This window comes from Pelophylax lessonae, assembly GCF_965119305.1.
Source record: "Pelophylax lessonae genome assembly, chromosome: 1".
Taxonomy (NCBI): Eukaryota; Metazoa; Chordata; class Amphibia; order Anura; family Ranidae; genus Pelophylax; species Pelophylax lessonae.
The window spans coordinates 434,144,364-434,163,786 of NC_138768.1; the positions used below are offsets into that span (position 1 = coordinate 434,144,364).

Sequence of the window (19,423 nt, forward strand, 5' to 3'; positions counted from 1 at the left end):
CATATGAGGTGTTAATATGTATGTCATGGACTTGCAATAGTGTTTGGCAAGCTTACCTATCCCTTCATGTCTGTATTAGAGGTCAGACTGCACTTCTGGTTCCTTTTTATCACCTCTCCTTCCTGTTCCTGCCCAACCCAGGTCATCACAGGAAGTCTATATTAACCAGTGCACTGCAGGTCTGCTTTGCTGTTCAACAGTGTTTGTTTCCTGTATGCCATGTGCTTGATCTACTTTTCTGTGTACCGACTTTGGCTTGTCTCTGACTATTCCCGTTTGCCTGTTACCCTGACCTTTGGCCTGTCCCTTGGTTACCCTTGTCTGCCTGTTACCCCGACCTCGGCTTACCCATCACCCATCACCGTGTGTCCTGAGTGGCTGCTTCCCTTCTCTCCCTGCGGAGCGTGACCTGGGGGATACCAGGGTCCGCGACCTGGCCCCAGCTGCAGCCAAGTCCATCCTCACCACTAGAGGCTCTGGTGAACACCTGCTGGGTCTTAGACTCCACGCCCTGGGGAATCTTGGGCTCACGTTCCGGTCCATCCGCAGCACTCTGCTATCGGGTTCACTACCTTGCACTGCGCGCCTGCCTCCAACAGGGTGCAGTTGTCACCTGGCCACAGGTGACCTGACAGTTTGAACAGCCATTAACCCGACTGACGTGCCGCTCCCCCTAGACGATCCATTACAGGGCTTAGTTCACAGACTCGAGACGCAAGAAGCTAATCAGACTCAGGTGATGCGATTCCTACAGGATCTGGCTTCCCGCTTTGAACAACTTCAGACCTTGTTGGGAACCCTGAATCCGCAACCCCAAAAGCAACCAGTGGCTGGGCCTGTCGCGCCAGTCACTGACTCGCATTCGCTGCAACTACCTCCACCAATCCGTTTTTCTGGAGACTCCAAGGCCTGCAGGGGATTTCTTAGCCAATATACCATCCATTTTGAGCTTCAGCCGCAAAACTTCCTGTCAGATCGGGCAAAGGTAGCCTATATTATTTCCCTCCTTTCCGGTGAAGCTCTAGCCTGGGCTGCCCCCCTATCAGCGGCTAGTGCTCTTTTACGTCTCCGCCAAGAATTCCGTTCAGTGGGACAATATGCTCTCCAGTTCCGTATCCTCTCAGATGAATTGAACTGGAACAATGAGGCCCTGGTCGCTACCTTTTTGCATGGCCTCTCTGACCGAGTGAAGGACGAATTAGGGGGAAGAACCATCCCCGTCGGTCTGGACGATGTCATCTCTTTATGCAACCAGATCGATATTAATTTTCAGGAGAGGTCCATAGAAAAAAGATGCCAACACTCCCTAGGTCTTAGCCAGTCTGAGCTCCCCTCACTCCGTCCCGTGGAGCATCCTCTGCCTGTTGAGGAACCTATGCAGCTGGGCCAGACCAGACTTACCCCCGAAGAACGCGCTAGACGCAGAACTTCGGGCTTATGCCTCTATTGTGGAGGCAAGGGCCACTTTCGTGGTCCTTTGACACTTTGGACGAGGAGTCCACTCCTGAACCTGAGCCGATTATCCCCACTTCATGCATTATTCTACCACCCTGGACTCGAAGATTCCTCCTGGTAAGACCTTTGTCCCCACTGAGCTAAGATTCTTCGTGGGGGCATGATTCCAAGGTGACGGGCCATGCAGGGTTTCTCCGCTCCTTCTTGCTCATCAGCCGTCACTACTGGTGGCCTAATCTCCGCTCGGAGGTCAAAGACTATGTCAAGGCTTGTCATGTCTGTGCTCAGTCTAAATCCTCCACACAAGCTCCTGCTGGTCTCCTCATGCCTTTGCCCATTCCTAAGGAACCCTGGGCTCATATTGCCATGGATTTTATCACCGATCTCCCACTGTTGGACGGTAATACGGTCATTTGGGTGATAGTCAATCGATTTTCCAAGATGGCTCATTTTGTTCCCCTTCCTGGTCTTCCTTCTGCTCCTGCCTTGGTTCCCATTTTTATTCGAGAAATTTTCCGCCTCCATGGGGTTCCTTCTCACATTGTTTCTGACAGGGGCGTTCAATTTACGTCTCGTTTCTGGAGAGCCTTTTGCAAATCCCTCAATATTGGCTTGGATTTTTCCTCTTCTGGCGCTGCGCAGAGACCTCAAGGGACTTCTGGATCTGTACCCAAGAAGCACGTAGGACGGAAAGGTGATCCTCCACAGCCGGAATATCCTGGGGAGAGAATACCTCCGGCAACACGGCAGGTTGGAACCCATAGTTGGCCATGAAGGGAGACGTCCCAGAGGAAGAGTTCACCGCCGTGTTCCTGGCAAACTCAGCCCAAGGCAGGAGGTCGACCCAATTGTCTTGGTGATCGGAGACATAGCAACGAAGGAATTGCTCCAAGGCCTGATTGGATCGTTCTGCGGCCCCATTGGACTGAGGGTGGTAGGCCGAGGAGAAGGAGAGATGAATCCCCAACTGGGAGCAAAAGGCGCGCCAGAACCTGGACACAAACTGACTCCCCCAATCCGACACAATCTCCTTGGGCAAACCGTGCAACCGGAAGACCTCCCTGGCAAAAATCGTGGCCAACTCCTGTGCAGAGGGTAACTTCTTGAGAGGAGCACAGTGGCACATTTTGGAAAACCGATCCACAATCATGAGAATGACCGTATGGCCACGGGATGCAGGGAGGTCCACAATGAAATCCATCCCCAGGTGTGACCATGGGCGCTCCCCGGTGGCTAAGGGTTGCAGAAGGCCCAACGGAAGGTGCCGAGGGGACTTACTCTGGGCACAAACGGAGCATGCCGCTACATATGCGGCGATGTCGGAACGTAGGGAAGGCCACCAGAACAGACGTGAAACAGCCCAGGACAGCTGATTCTTTCCAGGATGCCCCGTGGTCTTGGAGTTATGGTAGGTTCGCAACAACCGAGTGCGCAACTCCTCAGGCACAAAACATCTGCCGTTGGGTCTCCCAGAGGGAGCACCAGATTGAGCCGCCAAAATCTGCTCACCCAGGGGAGAGGTCAGGCTGGTGCGAATGGCAGCCAGGATCTGATTCGGAGGTATGACCGAAGTCGGAATCGACTCCTCCCTGGACAGGTCGGAGTACTGCCGTGATAAGGCATCCGCCCTGATGTTCTTGGAACCGGGTAGGTAGGAGACCACGTAATTAAAACGTGACAAGAACAGAGCCCATCTGGCCTGACGTGGTGTCAATCTCTTGGCCTCAGAGAGGTAGGTCAGATTCTTGTGGTCCGTCAGGATGAGGACCGGAACCACCGAACCCTCGAGCAAGTGCCTCCATTCTTTAAGAGCCTGCACGATGGCCAATAACTCCTTGTCACCAATCTGGCAGTTGCACTCCGCGGAAGACAGTTTCCGGGAGTAAAACCCACAAGGAAGCAGAGGACCCTCTGGTGTTCTACGCTGAGACAGAAGGGCGCCTACTCCCGTCTCAGACGCGTCCACCTCGAGGACAAAGGGCAACCCAGGGTTGGGATGCGACAGAATCGGAGCCGACACAAAGGCGGACTTTAGAGCCTCAAAAGCTCGGATGGCCTCGGGCGGCCAGACCTGGGAATTACTGCCCTTCCTGGTCAGATCCGTGAGAGGCTTGGCTAGCATGGAAAAGTCCCTGATGAACTTCCGATAATAATTGGCGAAGCCCAAAAAGCGCTGCAGGGAGCGAAGACCACTGGGCTGGGGCCACTGTAAGACAGCCGAAACCTTCTCAGGATCCATGGAGAACCCCTCAGCGGAAATGATGTAAAATAAGAAGGTTACCTGGGATCGGTGAAATTCGCATTTCTCAAGCTTACCGAACAGCTTGTTCTCTCGTAACCGTTGCAACACTCGTTTGACATCCAGAATGTGGGTCTCCATGGACTCAGAATAGACCAAGATGTCATCCAGGTAGACCACCACACACTGCTGCAACAGGTCACGGAAAACATCGTTGATGAATTCCTGAAAGACTGCGGGCGCATTGCACAGCCCAAAGGGCATAACCAAGGATTCATAATGACCGGTCCTGGTGTTAAACGCGGTCTTCCACTCATCGCCCGCCTTGATCCTTACGAGGTTATATGCCGCCCTCAGGTCGAGTTTGGTAAAGACCGTGGCCCCTTTAAGGCGATCGAACAGCTCGGAAATCAAGAGTATCGGGTAAGCGTTCTTGATCGTGATGCGATTGAGACCCCTGTAATCGATGCAAGGCCTCAACTCACCGCCCTTCTTTTTCACAAAGAAAAATCCAGCCCCTGCCGGGGACGAGGATTTGCGAATGTGTCCGCGTGAAAGCGCCTCCCTCACGTACTCCTCCATGGCCTCATTCTCCGCTACCGACAGTGGATAGACTTTGCCACGAGGAGGAACGGCACCAGATTGTAACTCGATGGCACAATCGTATGGGCGGTGCGGAGGTAGGGCAACCGCGCGCACCTTATCGAATACATCCCGGTACTCCTCGTATTCAGGGGGCAACAGAGAGTCCGAGGAAGTACACAGCAACTTGACAGGCCCATGGATGCAACTAGCCCCACACTGCGGTGACCACGAGAGGATCTCGGCCGATCTCCAATCGAAAATCGGATTATGCTTCTGGAGCCAGGGGTACCCCAAGACCACCGAGTAGTGTGGAGACGAAATAACCTGGAAGCAGACCGACTCTCTGTGGACGGCACCAATGGCTAACCCCACTGGAAGGGTCTCATGAGTCACGTGTGGCGGCAGAAGGGGTCTGCCGTCTATCGCCTCAAGAGCCAGAGGAGAACCTCGAGCCTGCAGAGGAATGGAATTGGCGGCAGCGAACACACTATCAATGAACAAACCACCAGCACCAGAGTCCACCAACGCCTGGGTCGTCACCGAGCCCCCGACCCAGGAGAGGACAACAGTGATCAGTGGTTTGTCAACACGGGAAACCGGGGACGAGGAGACTCCACCCAAGATCTGCCCCCGACAGGATCTCAGGTGCGAGCGTTTCCCGGACGGTTTGGACATGCCAACCGAAAATGCCCACCGAGACCACAGTACATGCATCGGCCCTCGCGTCTCCGGAGTACCCTCTCCCCCTCGGACAGGCGAGCAAACCCCAGCTGCATGGGTTCACCCCCAGACAAGTCATCCCCAGGAGGCGTGGGAGGAGAGGGAGGCACGGGTGGGACAACAAAGGTAGGCGCCTATCTGTTAGGAGGCCTCCGCAGACTCTCCTTAAAGGAAGGTCTCTCCCTGAGTCTGGTGTCAATCAAAATCAGGAAAGAAATAAGAGACTCGAGCTCCACTGGTAGGTCCTTAGCTGCAACCTCATCCTTCAAGGCATCCGAGAGACCATGAGAGAAAGCAGCGACCAGAGCCTCATTATTCCAGCCCACCTCTGCTGCCAGGGTACGAAACTCAATGGCGTATTCAGCTACGGATCGTGAACCCTGTCTGATGGACATAAGGAGCTTCGCAGCAGAGGCAGCACGAGCCGGCACATCGAATACCTTCCGAAGAGAAGCAACAAAACCGGAAAACTCGGCAACCACCGGATTGTTGTTCTCCCATAAAGGACTGGCCCAGGCCAAGGCCTTGTCCGAGAGCAGCGAGATTAAGAAGCCCACCTTTGATCTCTCAGTAGGAAAGGCATGTGGCAGCAACTCGAAATAAATGCCCACCTGGTTAAGGAAACCTCGGCACTGAGTTGGCTCTCCCCCAAAGCGCTGTGGAAGGGGGGCAGAACCGGACATACCCCGAAACACCGCAGGCGCAACAACAGGTGTCGGGGTAGACTCTGGCGCAACAACCGGAGCGGCAGTAGGAGCGGGCCCAGGAGCGACAACCGACCCATCGGCAACGGGAGCGAAATGAACCGTGCGTTCAAGCAGGGTTTGCAACGCCACGGCGAACTGACCCAACAGGTGATCCTGCTGATCAAGTCTGGCAACCAGCGTGGGTAGTGAGGATGGCCCTGTACCGTCAGAATTCGTGGCCTGTGGTGCCGTGCGTTCAAGCAGGGTTTGCAACGCCACGGCGAACCGACCCAACAGGTGATCCTGCTGATCAAGTCTGGCAACCAGCGTGGGTAGCGAGGATGGCCCTGTACCGTCAGAATTCATGGCTTGGTCCTAATGTCACGGAACCATGAACCAGACGTACAACAACAGATAAGTGAAAATAAGAAAGCTTTATTGAAAAACAAGCTATAAAGCAAAAGTCCAAACGGATGGCGAAACCGATGCAGAGTCTTTGCGAAGCCAGGGGTCAGGAACCAGCAGGGTAGTCAGACGAAGCCAGGATCAGGAACCAGCAGGGTAGTCAGACGAAGCCAGGATCAGGAACCAGCAGGGTAGTCAGACGAAGCCAGGAACAGGAACCAGAAGTAGCAGCAGTCTAGAAGCATGTGAACACAGGAGAACCAAGCAGGGAACTGAAGCTACAGACCACCTATATATATGAGCTAGGCATCCAGCTCCTCCCAGTGGGAAGGAGGAGCCGCAGGGTGGGAGGCTACAAGAAACCCAGAAACCAAGATGGCCGCCAGCACATGTCAAACGAAGGAGAACAGCAAGAAGGTAAGACCATGACACCAATGGGCAGACAGAGAGGGTTAATCAGGAGTTAGAGGGTTTTCTTCGCACCTTAGTCTCCGCTCCTCATGACGATTGGTCCTCTCTACTTCCGTGGGCGGAATTTTCCCATAACAATCATGTAAATACCAGTTCGCAGAAAACACCCTTTTTTCGCAGTTTATGGAAGACACCCTCAACTTCCGCTTCCCATGGCCTGTTCTCCGGATATCCCAGCGTTGGCTTCAGCTCAGGAGTCCTTCAATTCTATCTGGAGTGACGTTCATGATTCCCTCCGGGCAGCTGCCGACAAATTCAAAGGCTTTGCTGACCGCCGCAGGCGTAAACCGCCTTCTCTTCAGCCAGGGGACAAAGTTTGGCTCTTCACCAGGAACATCAAGCTTCGAGTGCCTTCCCTGAAGTTTGCTCCAAGATTCATTGGTCCATAAACTATAATTTCTAAACTGAATCAGGTTTGTTTCAAACTTCAGATCCCCAAAAGCCTCAGAATTGCTAACTCCTTCCATGTTTCCCTTCTGAAGCCTTTAGTCCTCAATAAGTTCTCTTGTCCTTTCCCTACCATGGCACCAGTCTCTGAGGATAATCAGGAATATGAGGTCAGTCAAGTTCTGGATTCCCGACTCTGTAGAAGCGTTCTTCAGTACCTTGTTCATTGGAAAGGCTTTGGTCCTGAGGAGAGGTCTTGGGTTCCTGCATCGGAGGTCTTTGCACCTCGTCTGTTAAGAAGGCTTCATCTGAGGTGTCCCTCTAAACCCGGGCCCAGGCGGGGTAGGGGGAGGCCTCGTAAGAGGGGGGTAGTGTTATGGACTTGCAATAGTGTTTGGCAAGCTTACCTGTCCCTTCATGTCTGTATTAGAGGTCAGACTGCACTTCTGGTTCCTTTTTATCACCTCTCCTTCCTGTTCCTGCCCAACCCAGGTCATCACAGGAAGTCTATATTAACCAGTGCACTGCAGGTCTGCTTTTCTGTTCAACAGTATTTGTTTCCTGTTTGCCGTGTGCTTGATCTACTTTTCTGTGTACCGACTTTGGCTTGTCTCTGACTATTCCCGTTTGCCTGTTACCCTGACCTTTGGCCTGTCCCTTGGTTACCCTTGTCTGCCTGTTACCCCGACCTTGGCTTACCCATCACCATTCCGTGTGTCCTGAGTGGCTGCTTCGTTTCTCTCCCTATGGAGCGTTACCTGGGGGACCCCAGGGGCTGCGACCTGGGCCCAGCTGCAGCCAAGTCCATCCTCACCACTAGAGGCTCTGGTGAACACCTGCTGGGTCTTAGACTCCGCACCCTGGGGAATATTTGGCTCACGTTCCGGTCCATCTGCAGCAGTCTGCTATCGGGTTCACTACCTTGCGCTGCGCCCCTGCCTCCAACAGGGTTCAGTTGTCACCTGGCCACAGGTGACCTGACAATGTATTGGGATACGGACTAGGTAAGGATGTCACGCACTGTACAGGCAGAACTATGGCCATATTTTTTGTTCAGGGTAGAGGGGGCGTGTATACATCCGCTACGTTGCTTCTACGTCAGTAGATTGGGAGCTGGAACCGTGTTCTTCCATGGACGATAAATGGGAGTGAGCGTACCGCGTGCTCATGCCCTCAGTTGAAGTCCGTGATGACGAAACACGTAAGGGCGTGAGCACGCGGTCACTAGGGTTACCACTAACGTCTGACGTCACACCCGGAAGGAAGCCGACAAGGTACCAAGCAGGTTAACCGCTGCAGAAGGGGAGACGATTATTGGGCATTCGGTAACCATACTATATGCTGTTTGTTATCTGTTCACGTGTGAGTGCAATACTTGAGGGATTCATGTTTGGGGATTATCTTAAATAAACTTTGCCACTAGCAGGATTACGCTATGTGTATTTCGCTATTTATTTACATACACATCTGACTATGCTGAATGTGGTCCATCCATCTTGGTGAGGAGTTTGTCCATCTGGGATTGATACTACAGGCTTAATTTTAAGCCGCCTCTGGTAAGTGTATTACCATAAGGCATGCACAGCGGTGAGGTGGAGGCTTTCTCCTTGTTATATGCATGTGTTTGGATCCACTTACCTGGTTAATATTTGGACTGTCTTTTCTTGCCGATTCCAAATAGTGTGCATGAAGATTTCCCAACATCTGACTCAATTCAAAGTTTCTATTGAGGACTTTCTCTTGTTACATCATATGTGCTATGATGTTCAGTGTTTTATTGGGGCCTCATACAGGGGATTCCTCTGAATCTGCAATAATGAGCCTGGATGTTGAACTTCATCTCTATTTGAAGGAAGAGGCGGTTGACAGAAGAAGGGGTGAGCCTCTTCAGTGGTGGAAAGAAAATGAGGCACACTACAAAAGACTTGCCTCTCATGCTAGAAGATACCTCTCTGCTCCTCTTTCCTCTCCTGTACCAAGTGAGCGTGTTGATAAAGTGGCAGCAATATATAAAAAAAACAGAAACCATTTAACAGGTGAACATGCTGATATGTTATGCTTTCTGCACTATAATATTGTTCTACTTAACTGGGAGTATTGAAAAGAGTAGTAGTACTAGTCTCCACTCCAATCCACTGTCTAGGTTTGTCTAGCTTTTTTTCTAGCAGTTTTGCACTGACTGCAGTAGTGATTTAAAATCATTGCAGTGAGTGAGTGCACTACTGCAGCAGTTAATGCATCATTCACAATCACATGATGTGAAACTAATGTCCCTGCAAGTGAAAGCTGTGCGGTTTTCCTATCCGTTTTCATGCAGGTGTAGCACTGCCCCCTAGAGAGCTGCTGAGGATTACACTTCTTGGGTTCCCCTGGGTTACCCCTAGCAACTGAAAGCAGATGAACATCAAATACAGTCCTTGGCTCAGTCAATGATCAGTCCAGGGGATGTGGTTTTTGTGTATTATTTAGAACTGGGATAGGAGAAAGGATGAGTGGGATACTCCAACGTTAACTTTGCACAAATCCCGAGGACAACTAACTGTAGAATGCGTTAAGGCCGCTGCTTCACCTTGCCACTGAAGTGAAGATATATTAACTGTTCCCTCTTCAGGGTTAATAACTTGGCACCCCTTTACTCTCGCTGCCTGTGTGCTGACTTCTGTCCACTGACTCTAGCCACTGGAGTGATCCCCTTCCTGGGCAGACCCTTTGGCAAGCATCCCTTTACTCACGGACACTGTTTTTATAGAGTTTCTCCACCTTCACCTCCTCAGTCAGCTTCCACTGGACCTCTGAGTTTAGCCACACTTTGTTGGTCCACTAGGCCAACTGCCTGTGACCACCTCCACACCTTCAGAAGAGGAGACAGCCGTCACCCTCCTTCTGGGACTTGGCTTCCATCCAAAGACCCCCTGCCACATGTGCTCCTGGCTTTTATACCCTGTCCCAGGATGCACCTCTCTCTGTGCAGACCCACTGAGACAGTACAAAAGCCTGTGCGTCATTGGCCAGGTTTCCTCCACTGTCCAACAAGCCTCCTTCTGGATACAGTGGGGACACTCCCTCAGTCCACATGAATCGCACATCGAGCACACCCAGCAGGCCTAACTACTGATCAGGCTCCCTTGATAAGCAGATAGAGCAACTACGTTTTACCTGCCTAGCACCTACCCAGGCCCGTTGCTACAAGGCAGGCAAACCAAGCAATTGCTTGGGGCCCTGAGCTGGCCTGGGGCCCCAAGACAACCACTGGTTAAGAATAAATGCAACGACACTGTGTGAGGCTGTGAGCGCCCCTTTGATCGTCAATGCAGTAAAGTGCAATGACACTGTTATCGGATCTCCCTCAAGGGGGCTCCTCTCTGCCTCAACAGGTTTCTAAAAAGTCTGATAAGATCTGCAGACACAAGAGAGATCCCTGGCCTACCAGCTAGACTTTATGCAGAGTATGGACCAGCCCATGGACAGTGCAGACTGACAGCTCCTGCTGTATACAGATAGCAGGGCTCTAAATGCAATTAAAATTCCTGCAGCCGGTGTGGATGAGTGAGGAGCAGATAGCATCAGGGTAAGTAGCTGCTAGGACCCTCTGCTTCTACATCTGCCGAGTGCCGACAGGTCTGAAAACTTCTTTCTTTTTTTTTTCTATCTCCCTTCTAATCTTAGTCTTCCTATGTCTCTTTTTGTTTATCTGTCCCCCTCCTCTCTCTCTCTCTCTCTCTCTCTCCTTTCTTTCTTTATTCTATCTATCTATCTATCTATCTATCTATCTATCTATCTATCTATCTATCTATCTATCTCTATATCTATATCATATATGTAAATATATATATATATATATATATATATATATATATATATATATATATATATATATATATATATATATATATATAGATAGATAGATAGATAGATAGATAGATAGATACTTAAACTGTATGGCTATGCTGTGGTTCCTGTAGGCTTTGCGTGTGTGCGGGGGGTCGGGGGGGCTCCATGTCCATTTTGCTTAGGGCCCCCAAATTCCTTCAAATGGCCTTGCACCTACCTAGGAGGGTGCTACACAGGTAAGGTGTGAAGAACGAACCTTTAATGTTAAAAATGTTAATAAACAATCATTAACATGTTCAGTACCAGATTTGTGTCAAAAACTATCTTTATTTTTCAAAACTTTAAATGTACAAAATATCGGCCGATATCGACCGATACCGATACTTTGTGACCAAAATATCGGTATAGGTATCGGCCCTGAAAAAAACATATCGGTCTATCCCTAGTGTGCATGACAGTGAAAGGAAGTGATGGACTTATAAAGCCAACATAGCAGGAAGGGGAGGAACATGGGAGGGGAAAGAGGGAGAAAGCTGAGCTGCTGCGTAGAGCTAGAAGAGAGAGTAGGGGAGGAAAGTAGGAGAGGAGAGAAAATCACAGAAGACATAGCTGAGCCATTAAGCCTTGGCTTGAAGGCTACTGGTTTCTGGGAATTCAATGTTACTACTGGAAACAGGGAGTAAAACAAGAATATACAATAAAATAGCTATACTGTAAATATAAGGATCAAGTACTACATTTCCATATTACCGAAGATATATTCATATATGATAAAAGATGGATATATATTGGTAATAAAGATGTATATAAGACAAATATAGTAAAGTATAGTAAACATGAAATTAAATAAATAATACACACATATATATATATATATATATATATATATATATATATATATATATATATATATATATATAAATATATACAGTGCCTTGCGAAAGTATTCAGCCCCCTTGAACTTTTTAACCCTTTGCCACCTTTCAGGCTTCAAACATAAAGATATAAAACTGTAATTTTTTGTGAAGAATCAACAACAAGTAGGACACAATCATGAAGTGGAACGAAATTTATTGGTTATTTCAAACTTTTTTAACAAATAAATAACTGGAAAATTGGGCGTGCAAAATTATTCAGCCCCCTTAAGTTAATACTTTGTAGTGCCACCTTTTGCTGCGATTACAGCTGTAAGTTGCTTGGGGTATGTCTCTATCAGTTTTGCACATCGAGAGACTGACATTTTTGCCCATTACTCCTTGCAAAACAGCTCGAGCTCAGTGAGGTTGGATGGAGAGCGTTTGTGAACAGCAGTTTTCAGTTCTTTCCACAGATTTTTGATTGGATTCAGGTCTGGACTTTGACTTGGCCATTCTAACACCTGGATATGTTTATTTGTGAACCATTCCATTGTAGATTTTGCTTTATGTTTTGGATCATTGTCTTGTTGGAAGACAAATCTCCATCCCAGTCTCAGGTCTTTTGCAGACTCCATCAGGTTTTCTTCCAGAATGGTCCTGTATTTGGCTCCATCCATCTTCCCATCAATTTTAACCATCTTTCCTGTCCCTGCTGAAGAAAAGCAGGCCCAAACCATGATGCTGCCACCACCATGTTTGACAGTGGGGATGGTGTGTTCAGGGTGATGAGCTGTTGCTTTTACGCCAAATATAACGTTTTGCATTGTTGCCAAAAAGTTTGATTTTGGTTTCATCTGACCAGAGCACCTTCTTCCACATGTTTGGTGTGCCTCCCAGGTGGCTTGTGGCAAACTTTAAACGACACTTTTTATGGATATCTTTAAGAAATGGCTTTCTTCTTGCCACTCTTCCATAAAGGCCAGTTTTGTGCAGTATACGACTGATTGTTGTCCTATGGACAGAGTCTCCCACCTCAGCTGTAGATCTCTGCAGTTCATCCCGAGTCATTATGGGCCTCTTGGCTGCATCTCTGATCAGTATTCTCCTTGTATGAGCTGAAAGTTTAGAGGGACGGCCAGGTAGATTTGCAGTGGTCTGATACTCCTTCCATTTCAAAATTATCGCTTGCACAGTGCTCCTTGGGATGTTTAAAGCTCGGGAAATCTTTTTGTATCCAAATCCAGCTTTAAACTTCTCCACAACAGTATCTCGGACCTACCTGGTGTGTTCCTTGTTCTTCATTATGCTCTCTGTGCTTTAAATGGACCTCTGAGACTATTACAGAGCAGGTGCATTTATACGGAGACTTGATTACACAACAGGTGGATTCTATTTATCATCATTAGTCATTTAGGTCAACATTGGATCATTCAGAGATCCTCACTGAACTTCTGGAGAGAGTTTGCTGCACTGAAAGTAAAGGTGGTGAATAATTTTGCACGCCCAATTTTTCAGTTTTTATTTTTTTTTGTGAACAAAGTTTGAAATATCCAATACATTTTGTTCCACTTCATGATTGTGTCCCACTTGCTGTTAATTCTTCACAAAAAATTACAGTTTTATATCTTTATGAAGCCTGAAATGTGGCAAAAGGTCGAAAAGTTCAAGGGGGCCGAATACTTTCGCAAGGCAATGTATATATACACACACAACTGATATGCATTTCTAATTCAAAGAGACTGAATGGTATGTAGCAAAGGTACATGATACCAGAAGCTCGGATAATTTACCAAAATTGAAAAATGTATAAGAAGGAGACCAGTTACAAAATAGTACGCACCTCAATTTCCTCATTGAGGCCTCCTGGCGAAAGAGTTTTGAGGTTGTAAATCCAAAAGCTTTCTCTGTGACAGAGGGTTTGAAACCTCTCAGCCACAGAGTCACAGTGGGGAATTTGTTCCAAAACCCAAACTCTAAGGCCATGGGTGTAGCCATCGTGAGTGAATTTAAAATGGTGGGGAACAATATGATCAGTGCTGCCTTCCTCAATGAGTCTCCTGTGTTCACCAAAACATACCCGGACTGTACGATTAGTCCTACCTACATAGAGGAGACCATAGGGACATGAGAGGCAGTAAACAACAAAAACTGTGGAACAGGAGAAGAAGGAACTGACTGAATACATTTTTCCTTTGTAAAACTCTTTTTGCGGTGGTCGACAAATTTGCACATGTTGCATTTTGTTTTTTTACATTGAAACTACTATATTGAAAAAGGTAGCCAAAGGATGGGAGGAGGACTTATTGCTGGATGGTAATTTGCTAGGGGCAATTTTGTTTTTCACATTGGGAGCCCTTCTATAGACAAATTTAGGTCTGTTTCGGAGAACCGGCCCCAACTTGGTGTCCTTCAAATGGATCCTCCAATGTCATACAATGACATGGTATAGTTTTTTTGGGGTAATGAGCAGTGCCCTTTGACCTCCAAACATGGTGTGTATTATGGCATCCAAAGGTTTTGGTCTCATCTGACCAGACTATATACTCCCAGTATTTCACAGGCTTGTCTAAATGTTGTGCAACGAATTTCAACATGCTTTTTCTTCAGCAATGGAGTCTTGTGTGGTGAGAATACATTACTTATTGTTTTCCTACCTGCTAATTCAAGGTCTTTCTGAAGCTCTCCACAAGTGCTCCTTGGCTCTCGGACAACTCTTCTGATAATTCTTTTCAGTCCTCTGTCAGAAATACTGCAAGGAGCACCTGATCAAGGCCAGTGAAATGATGTTCTTTCCACTTCTGGCTTATGGGCCCAACAGTGGTCACTGAAACATTCAGAAGTATAGAAATCCTTCTGTAACCAATGCCATCCGTATGTTTTGCAATAATAAGGTTGCGAGGGTCTTGAGAGAGAGCTCTTTGCATTTACCGATCATGAGATGTTTCTTGTGTGATACATTAGTAATAAGGCCCCTTTCACACATACAGTCCATTCAGTTCATCAGTTCAGTCACGTCAAAATGTATCAGTTTTCCATCCGTTTTTCATCCATTTTTCATCCATTTTTTCGTCAGTTGTCATCTGTTTTTCATCAGTTGTTATCCGTTTTAATCCGTTTTTCGTCAGTTGTTATCTGTTTTTTATTCATTGTCATCTGTTTTTCATCCGTTGTCATCCGTTTTCATCCGTTGTCATCCGTTTTCATCCATTGTCATCCGTTTTTCATCCGTTGTCATCCGTTTTTTGTCCGATCTGTTTTTTTTTTCATCCGTCAAAAAAATGGAAATTGACAGAAGCAGATGAAAATGAATGTTAACTGATGATCATCTATTGTCATCCATTTTTACATAGAGATACATTGATGTCCGTTTTTCATCCGTCAACAGTGGGATGAAAAACGGACAAGCGGACAGCATGTGTGAAAGGGGCCTAAGACAGCTTTTTGTAGGCCATCAGTTGAGACTGAACCAGCTGATATTAATTTGCACTTACAAGGGGAAAGATTGCTTTCTAATTACTGATAGATTTCAGCTGGTGCCTTGGCTTTCAATGCCTTTTTTTAAACCTCCCTTTCTTCATGTGTTCAATACCTTTTCCATATGGCCTTTTTATTTTTATTACACATAACTTAATTTCTGAACTTATTTGTTTTGTTTTCTTTTAATGTATGGATTGCATGGTTTGTTACCGACACGTGGTGAAAATTGCATGTCAATAGCACCTTTAGAAATGTATTTTCTAGAAAAATGGTGAATTGTTAAATACTTTTTTACATACTGTATATAAATACTGGTTTACCTGCCAAAAGATTTTTATGTCCTTCCAGTACTGAGATTTATGCAGCCTTGCAACACAGCATAGCCCTACCTGGCAAGGGCAGGGGTCTCATATTTCTCTGCTGCAGCTTCACTTTTACTTACAGGTCCCCTCCACATCCCAACCCTGTGACTGGACAGTGAAAGGTTAAGCAAAAGACTGATGAGTTCATCGCTCTGTCACTCTGTTGTATCTTATCAGTATGGCTTCATTCACCACAGCACATCTGGGTAACTCCTTTTTTTGTTCTCCTTCTTGCTCTCTGAGCTCTGCTGTACAGGGACTGCAAAAGGCTGATACAAATTTAGGTATTTACACTGCATTCATAAAAAATACTGCAGGTGAGAGGAGGGACAATGGCTGGGACATGGGAGTCTATGGGGGATGTCACCCCTCCTAGGTATTCCCAGCCATTGTTGAAAGCTCTCTTCTCTCCCCTGCAGCTGGCGCTGGTTAGCATGCCCCTTGACTGGAGCAGACTACAAATAGGTAAGTATATCTTTTTTTTTTTACGCAGGTTTGTCAGCATAGTTGTTAGGAGTCGGGAGGGAGCATTTTTAAGACTAGTTAGGCTGAGGCTGGAATTCTACTTTAAGGATGTATTAGTGATCATAGGGCTTCATGTGCCTTTATGTCTGCCAGGAGGTCAGCTTTAGCCAGTCATGTGATATATATTTACATACGTATACTAGCAAGGATAGTTGCTTTTAAATTAGATCTATTACATTTGAGACAGTCATACAATGTTAGGGTAAACATGCATTTGCTTGGATGCAGAAGACATGATATATCTGAAACCGACACTTTAAATGGATTAAGTGTTGATGACTGATACCCAGTTAAAAATGTACAGTATGTGTATTAGGATTGTAGTGAGCATTTGAACTTTTTGATTAAGAGTGGAAATACGCTTCTCTAAAGTACAAGGGACTTTTCTGAAAAAGTAATTTTTCATGGCAAGCCTGTAACTGAATGTCCCACAAACTCAGATTAAAGCTGCCTGTAGACTGGTTTTGTGATGGAATGAGGAATTACAGAACAATTTACAAACTGGTGTGAATAATCAGCAAAGATTATGTGATTCCTTATTCACTGAGTACATTAAGCAACTATTTACACATCATCTGTGTAAACATTGGGGGTGGAGTTGAGGGAGGAGGGGAATTTAAGAGAAGAGTGAGGCAAGCATTAATCCTACCCCACTCTTTTTAACTGAGAAAATGAAGCGAGTCATCCTTCTTATAAACAAAGAGGGTGCAAGCTCCTTTTTAATTAGGCGCAATCTACTCCATTATCTATGCTGTGTTTGTTCTAGACACAGCATAGGGAACAGGAACTGCTTGCTTTGCCTTCCGCTGCCTATAATTGCTCAACCGAGAGCAAGAGGGAGGAGGAAGGCTGTTAACCCTGCGTTTGCCAAGGTTAACAGCCAGAGAGAGAGGAATGTGACTTATCTTCCAGCCAGGTTAACAATAGACAGTTGACATCCCATATGCCAGGTTCAGCCTAACGAGGATCTTCTATATTGAAAACTGCCGCAATTCCTTTGTTATTTAGGTGTGAAGAAACTGGAGCAGGTAGATGTGAAACAGCTTTGTTAATTCAGTGAACAACATTTGCGCCTGTTTCCTGTGTCATTACAATTGCATAGGAAACTTTGTTCAGTCTCCACATTATACAGTGTTTCTCAAAATATTTATCCAAATGTAATTTCTCCTTAAGATGACCAAAATGCATACATTGCCTAGGGGTTATTGCCTGCAGTTTCCTTGCTTCTGTGCAACTCCAGCCAAAACCAAAATCCTATAATGGGGAGGGTTAGAACTTTAAAAATGTTAACAATGTTCCCAGGGCATTGGTCTTCTCTTCCAGTTCTACCTGACCCCCATATGGAGTACACACACACATCAAAAAAAAAAACTTTGACAAAGTTCTTAAAGTGGAGTTCCACCCTAAAATTTAACTTCGGTCCATCTTCTTGCTCCGGGTCACCTGAAAAACAAATGGATAATCGCAATCCTCACTCTACTGGAATTAGTAATGCTTCCTGTGTACCCAGTGGGGAATTTCACCTTCTCTTTTGTCTAAAACACATCATATAGACAGAGAGAAAGGAGTTCTCAATCTTCCAGTTGAAGGATGCAGGCAAGCATTCTAACCGTTCTATACTCTAACTAAATATAAATAACAGTTTTGGCTTAGGTTAAATGAGAAATTGCCCTCCTTTTTTGGCATAGTAGTCCATTCTCACACACCTAATCCAAAAATGCGATGATTTGCTGACAAAAGTCATGAAAGCATACTACAATTTTTAGTTAACACAAAGACCCAATACAAAATTAAATCCTTGAAACATCGTCTGCGTATTTATTTTCTGTTTGTTTAATCTTAGTAATAGGAATTTTAAGGTAAGTTTATAGTAGAATTTGATAATTAATAATAATTAATTAATAATACATTTTCCCTAAAACAGGAACATAAAATCTTTAAGCACAGCCTAACATTTGATTAAATTTTAATTAGAGTCTGGAAGGACTGATGCCTGATAAGTCAGCTGAAAACCTGATCCTCAAACTTGTGGCTCTGTCTTTGCAATACAGCTGCTGCTGGATCCTCTTATATGCTAAAGAAAGTTTAAACTCTGAGTAAGTATATTCATCAGACAGGGTAGACAGTAAAAACTTTTAAAATGGTTTCCTCTAATCAAAAACCAACCTCATTTGAATTGTCATTCTCTGAATTCTGAATTATAAGCATGCAAAACAGCACACCAAAATTTAGAAAGGGACTTATAATTATATTTTTGGTATTTTTGGTATGAGAAGGTTAAGAGTTGACTGTAGACACAGTAGATATGTCAATATTGTCCTTTTAGGGTTTATTTGATGGTTTACTGTTTGAAAACACCTTTTTTTGTATGCATCATCTGCAATTATTTATCTGTGCAGGAATAGAGATGAGCTTGGGCATCCTCTGAACTCATCCCTAATCCAAATTCTCAGCTTCCACTTTTCTGTACTCTAAGGAGTGGTGGGATGGGTCAAAGTGTGAGTTGAGAGTTCAAGATACAGATGAGTTTGGAGGACAGCCAACCACATTTTCTGATTGCATACACAGCTCTACCTTCTTCATTTCTGATGGCTTACATAGAACACAGACCTCTCCTCATCTTCATAACCTTGTAAAAATGGAGAGGGCACAGGATGTTATACATATAACAACTCATTTAATTGTACTGTATATTTAATAGATCAAAAGGGAACAAATAAGAGTTTTTTTTAGATTTTACTTACACTTTACATTAGCTAAATTCTTGGAACATCAAAACAAATGATATTCAATGTTTTCAGTTTTTTTTCTTGCTAAAACAGCCACAGCCAAAATAGAGAAGCCTGTCGCCTTGCCAGCATGTTGTAGAGTAGGGCCCCTGCTCTCTGTTGAAAAACAGTAATCTCTTCTCTTTGATAGAAAAATAGCCTAGGCTATATACAGCGCTTGCCGCAGAAAAACAATTAACTTAATGTATGTGAACAATGTTGAAAACTTATCTTTACAGTATAAGTGAAAACACAAATCAATTAAACACATGAAAATTAATTAAAAGTTCCAAGGAATTGATAAATAGATAAATAAGTCTTTTCCAGTGGTGACCAATATATGTGAATAAAATAAATGTAAAATTCAATAAATAAAGTCTTTTCGAGTGGTGATCAGTTGCAAAGTGCTTCGTGCTCAATAAATAAAAGTTTGTGACTTTCGTGACGTGGATTCCTCTTTTCCTGTGGCTTGTGGTAGAAATAAATGACTTACCAGAATGGCCTGGGGGGAGTGGCCTTGTTCCCGGGCAGGAGGTAACGTGTGCTGGCAGTTCCTGTGCTCCCCTCCAGCACACATCGGGGGTAGAACAGTCCGGGATGAATCCCCGCCGGAGAGTGTTTTCACTGGGGATGCAGAGAACGTGACCACGAACGG

At 45.8% G+C, this 19,423-nt stretch overlaps 1 protein-coding gene across 1 annotated transcript in view; it reads left to right on the forward strand.

The window, feature by feature from the left end:
- The window catches only part of SHOC1 (shortage in chiasmata 1), a gene marked incomplete at its 3' end in the record, with an annotated part of 329,963 nt that overhangs the window by 122,693 nt on the left and 187,847 nt on the right, over nucleotides 1-19,423 (forward strand). The window contains exon 7 of the mRNA XM_082259212.1: nucleotides 17,975-18,096. Coding sequence (XP_082115338.1) covers nucleotides 17,975-18,096 — 122 coding nt within the window. The remainder of the gene's footprint in view (nucleotides 1-17,974; nucleotides 18,097-19,423) is intronic.